The sequence below is a fragment of the Ylistrum balloti genome, unplaced genomic scaffold, assembly GCF_031769215.1.
Source record: "Ylistrum balloti isolate Yb309-2 unplaced genomic scaffold, AGI_CSIRO_Ybal_v1 Utg370016, whole genome shotgun sequence".
Lineage (NCBI taxonomy): Eukaryota > Metazoa > Mollusca > Bivalvia > Pectinida > Pectinidae > Ylistrum > Ylistrum balloti.
Genome location: NW_026782086.1, coordinates 146,025 through 152,224, shown reverse-complemented (window position 1 = coordinate 152,224; position 6,200 = coordinate 146,025). Strand labels below are relative to the sequence as shown.

The 6,200-nt window shown below is 33.6% G+C and overlaps 1 protein-coding gene across 1 annotated transcript; it reads left to right on the top strand.

The window, feature by feature from the left end:
* Positions 1-66: 66 nt before the first annotated feature.
* Positions 67-5,727, top strand: LOC132548509 (NADH dehydrogenase [ubiquinone] 1 beta subcomplex subunit 8, mitochondrial-like). Its single transcript, XM_060212377.1, has 5 exons — positions 67-172; positions 2,329-2,552; positions 4,506-4,582; positions 4,807-4,891; positions 5,473-5,727. Exons 1-5 carry the CDS (start codon positions 76-78, stop codon positions 5,533-5,535), a joined length of 546 nt encoding a protein of 181 aa, XP_060068360.1. The 5' UTR covers positions 67-75; the 3' UTR covers positions 5,536-5,727.
* Positions 5,728-6,200: the final 473 nt, after the last annotated feature.

The following is a 6,200-nucleotide window of genomic DNA, read 5'->3' as shown; positions in this document are numbered from 1 at the left end:
ACAGCAAGGTGTCTCCCGTTCACATAATTTAGAGTTACCTCCCATAGATAGACTCTTCAATGCCCTTGTTGCAAAATGGCCGCTGTTCGGGGTTTCTCGAGGGCCAGTAAGATATTAACACAAGTAACACACCAGAGAGGGATCCATACGACAGCCGTTGCTGGTGCTAGTGGTAAATTCATGTTTTAGTTAATGAAGTATTATTTACGACTGGAAATGTAGGGGATTTGAAGCCAGTCAGTCCTTGACAGTATCGTCATGACCTGGAGCTTCAACATTGGTTATTTATTACAGGGATAACACATTTTTGTTGTAGATAGTTCTGCATTTGCGGAACTAAATTGATAACTCAAAGCAGTAACTATCCCTCAAATGAAGGGCTATTACCCGTATAGTACTGGGTTGTGCCCAACCGGTTTCACGTCCTATCAACATCAATGTCATTTTAGAACTGCTTTCTTATGTATGAAAGGTGAATGTGGGGTGTTTGGAGGCCGTGTATATATGTTCGTGTAAGTCTCCTTGTGATAGCACAGGTACCAGCCTTGTCATTAATTACATGTACCCTCGTACCGATGAGGATGTTGACAGATGATGTTGGTAAATATACATAATGTATACTGCAGAAGACATCCAGCAAACACCGGTACTCTACCTGGTCATATTATTCTGACAAATGCAAACAAACCAGTCGTTTTATTGCTTAGATGCTGAGTTTTAATTAGTGAGTAGTCACATTCCATTAAATGCCAGAAGTGTCAGATCTTTAAAGACAGTGTTAAAGGAAATGAAATAGAAAAAATTATTGTTTAGAAAGGAGAGAAAATTTAAAGATCAAATCCCACATAAAGCCAAATTGTAGTACATATCAATATCAGCAAAGTTTTAGCTTTGATACAATACATTGGAATACTCCTGGAAATATTTCTGCAGAAGAATTATACCTATTTAACATTACTTAAGAGATGTTGGCCATCATGGATAATAGAGACACATATTCCATAGATTATTGATTTTTTTTAGATTTTGAGATAATGATCATAATCTTGATTATAAGTTTGTTTTAAATTTGGAGTAAGGGTGTAGGAAAGGAAGATTTTTTTGTATGGTTTTCATATTTTTTATGCTGTATGGTCAAAAAGTGTCATAGATTGAAATGTTTAGATGATTATACTGGGCTTATGCATACTAAATTCACATTGCAAAAGTATTGCATGATTAAGGCATCAAATCACAAGTTAGTTGGTAACATAGCTATTTCTATCATCTGATAGGGGTAGTTTGCAGAATTTATTAAACATCCGGGTTTTTTTTCATTTTTTTTTCAAATGCCATTGACATATGTAAACGGGTACATAGACTTGCCTATAATAAGCAAAAACATTGTTATCAGTTTCAGAGCTGTGAATGTACATGGATTTGTAGAGATGCTACCTATCAAAGTGAACTTGGTTAGCCTAGGAGGATGGTTTTATGAGTTGAATTGTGGTATTTGGGAGGATATTCAAAATGTTATGTGTATTTAATAAGAAAGTATGCAAAATCTTATCATTAAAAGATATGTGATCATGATTTTTCCAATGGCCAGGTTTATTCTCAGTTTGATTGTTTTCTTGTCTCCAAATTTAATGTTAGGTGTGAAACACTTTCTTTTCCAAAACAGATGTTTAAAAAATTATGGTTGCAATTACTAATCAGAAGTGTATATTATATATGTGATAGGTCCCTGATGAATTAGATAACTATTTTTAATACTTTCGACAATTTTGGATTAAGCTGATGTACAAGGACCTGCCAGAAAAAGAAGAAATTTTGATTAATATTATACACATGTATGTGCATGTACTTAAGAATAGCCAATTGCTCATATATATTAATGTATATACATATACAGATGACCCATTATCATGAAAAAATGACAAACTTTATCAAGCTACAATGCCGTACAACAAATGTTGGTTGATTATACAGATATTTTTCAGTTAATATATTTTTGTAGGAAACTCTGGATTAATTATCAACATTTTTACTGAAATCAGGCAGGTGTGAAATTCAAATATTGTCTTATAGAACAAAACAAATTCCTTCACTTTACTCAAGAAGTGTTTAGTTGAATTTTGTTATAAGAAGTGTTGTGACTCAGGTGACCATTGAGGTCCTTGGGCTTCTTGTTTATATTTGTTAATAAGTATTAGTACATATTGTTTGCATTAGTCAAGGGGGCTCTAACTATCTGTCTGTGATTTTTTTTGGTCGTTTATTTGTCAGTTTACCTGTAAATTACCAGAAAATCATGTACTTAAGAAGTAAGTTTTACTATTGATTCAGATCTCAGTCCTTGGAACTATATTTGGAAACCAAGCTCCAGTGCTCCTGTGACGGATAAAGAAAAGGAAATTACTGCTAGAAAATATGGTCTTTTGAAAGAGGATTACAAACCTTTGAAAGGCAGTGGTGAATACCCTGACTTATCAGAAGTACCTGCTTGGGACAGAGATGCTTCTGCATTATGGGATTATCCAGAAGCAAGATTGAATTATAATGAACCAGGTGTAAGTACTACTTGTTTTACATTAGGATAAGAATGCTGCTATGGAATGTCATGAAAGAGGAGGCAGATATGAAGGCTGACACAGAGGTGTGGACAATATGTCAAAAATTAAGACTGGTCCAAATAAATATTTTTAGGAGATTCAGCAGACTTCAAAATGCATACTGTACCAAATAATCATAAGTTAGAAGCATCAGTTTCTCTCATGCAAGCATTTAGTGTAGGTGTGGCTGATTAACATTGGTCGGACTTAGAAAGGACAAGATATTTATATATTAGGCTACGGAGACAATTTCTAAATTATAGATCATAGGGACACTTGAACAGTTGACCCTCTATCTCATCTCCCATGATCTACAATCCTTGGTGATAATAGCAAAGTACTGATCATGAATGGGCTATTCTCAAATTTCTCTATAGGAAAATAATATGGCTGGGTTGGGGATGGGGGCCTGGTCAGAAGTTTGACATGTACATGGCAGCTAAAGCTTAATTCTTCCATTTTGTAGTGTGCTTGCACAATCATGGTTTCCCTAATAGAGCAATTTATATTTTAATTTTCTCCTCAGGTTTCTCACGTGTTATTCAGTTCATATTTATCAGGAATCCTCAGTTTTGGTATTTTTTTTAGTGTTTTGTAAGTTTTTCGTTCATTCTGAATTCCCTTAAATGGCAAATATCTGAAAAACTCATTTTAAACTTCTCCACTTCCAGTTATGCCATTGAACTGAAACTTTGTGGAAATGTTAATTAATGAAAGGTTGTCATTACTGTATTGTAATTTTTCAGCTTTGTTCAAAAAGTCATTCTGCCCACTATATCACCATTTAGTAATATGATTGCACAATCAGGATTTAATCCAGAAAAACACACATTTCAAACTTCTTTTCAAGTTTCACCAGTTGCATTTAGTTAAACTTTGCCTATTATGATCCTTAGATGGCCCTAATCGTTCATTTTCAGGTTCCTCAGATACCCAAAATGCCCTCCATCATCACCAGGTTGAAAAACCATTGTATACTTCTGTGTTCTTTTCATGGCATTGAGCTTAAACTTTATGGAAATGATCAGAACCTCCAGTCAAAAGAAGCATTTTTTTTCTAATTGTTGCAACATGGTATAAGAACAAACTGTACTTATACAGCTGAAATTTGAAATTGTTAGGTCACATTGAGCCAACCAGGAGGAGTTTAGGGGCATACGTTGTCGGTATTTGTGAAAAGAGTTTCTGAAGTTCTTTTGCTATGTTTGGAGATAATTATTGTAAATCTGGTGTTTCCCTTCACACTACCAGGTTACAGATTCTGATAAAAAAATGAATTCAAATTTAGTGTGTTGCTTTGACCTACAGATTTTTCAGATTGATTTCAAATTCTAGTCATAAAATACATTTGTAGAGGGAGTTATTGCCCTTTGCACTTAGAATTTTGTAAAATGGCAGTTTTCCAGACCACCTACTTTATGTTCAGAGGTAATCTTTCATAAGTATTGCTTCATCCTTCTGACATTTTGTACCTCAGTTTTTTTTGTCTTCTTTCTGTTATGTTCAAAGATAGTAATTTGGTAATATCATCAATAATTTTGCCATTCTGCGATCAATAATTGGCCTTCAAGTCTGTTTGAAATCCTTGACCCTCCTGTAATACACATAAGGGGGATGTTGGGGGCATTCATGTCATACCAACATTTCACCTTATACTTTTCCCACTATTGCTACTTTTGCAATGCTTAGATCTGAAAAAGTCAGATGTGTTAAGACTTGTGGGTCATTTGTTTAGGGTATGATATTAGTATTATATATAAAAGTACATCTATATTTTGTAAGTATTTCAGAATGTAATCCATAAAAGCTCACTAATGATATTAGTATTATATATAAAAATACATCTATATTTTGTAAGTATTTCAGAATGTAATCCATAAAAGCTCACTATACAGAAATTTTATATTTCAGCCTTACTATCATGCTGATAGGGATAAAGAGTCCAGATACCATGTAGGCAGTTATCTAGATGGCTTTCGCGCTACCTGGTAAGTATTGGATGTCAACATCCACCAATGGGTTTGTTTCTTGGTTAATCATCCTTAATGAATTTTTCAAACTTGAAGTGAAAAATTATGAAAATTGATATTTACCCCAGATATAGCTAAACTGACCTGGTTTACAATGAATCATTGACAATATTTCAACCACAACAAGTATTTCAATGATATCACAAAAATATATTAATACAATTGCTTGGTTTATGTTTCAGGGCACAAAAATTCCTTACCGTTTCTATTCTCCTAACAATTATAGTCCTATCTGAGTTATTTATACCTCATACAGCAATGCCAGCGGTAAGTAAATGAAATATCACTTATATTTTTAATTTATTAATTTATGGTATTTCATGTACTGTGTTCAGTTATATCACAAGATTCATATACATGTTTCAGACACATTCTGTTCTGAATATTTTTTCTTCAAAACCATGATTCTCAAACAGTCTTCATTCAGTAATCAGGAAAAAATGACCTGTCTTAATATTCAGAGACAAAATTACCTGTCTTCAGTTATCAGGGAGATAGTGACCAGTCTTCAGTAACCAAGGACAATGATCGGTCTTCAGTAAACAGAGACAAAATTACCTGTCTTCAGTTATCAGGGAGATAGTGACCAGTCTTCAGTAACCAAGGACAATGATCGGTCTTCAGTAAACAGAGACAGAATGACCTGGCTTCAGTTAACAGAAACAGAATGACCTGTCTTTAGTAATCCGAGATAAAAACCAGAAATATTGGACATGAGTGACCTTTTGGGAGGGGAATTTTATCATGATAGTTGTGTGTCATTCATCATTTTTTCATAAACAATTTTTACATTTTTGGTTTCTGAAAACTGTTTGGTAAGTTTTATCTATATGCTTTTTTGTTTACAGATGCCGAAACAACAACCTTATGACAAATCTGGAAAGAAGATCACAAACTACTCGTTTGATTGAGCATAAGAGTGATTCAGCATTTTCAGATTCAGTTGGAAACTGATACAGAGATTAAGATAGTTTTGCTTTATACTGACTCAATCAGACACTTTGACTCTGATGTATACTGTAGGATCTATTCATCTGTGTCAGAATTGGGAGAAAAACATACATGTATATTTGAAGTGTGAATAAATATAAAAAAAAAACTGACTTGATGTTTCTTCCAATTTGTAATTCAGCAAGAACAGTACAGTTGTTGATGGGTCTAACATTACTCTCTTTGATGAGTCATACAATATTCAGTATCAAGAGTCCAGCAATATGATGACTGACCATACTCTTTATGTATATGATGAGTCTAATAATTCTCGTGTGATGAGTCAAACAATATTCTGTGTGTTCAGTCAAACAAATCATGAAGCCACAATATACTGTCAAACTTGACTCTTTGTGTAAATGGCAAGTTTAATAAAATTCTATGCTGAGTCAAACAACACTCTATATGATGATTTAAACAACAGTCTGTGTAAATGGAACAATAACATCTATGCAAAGTCATAAAATAATCTTTGATGCTTGCTATGAAGAATCCAGCAAAACTTGGCACAACAGTCTCCAGTACAAGGTATATGGAGTCTTAGCAATACTTGGTATGGTGATTAAAAAACAACTTTGCAAAAATC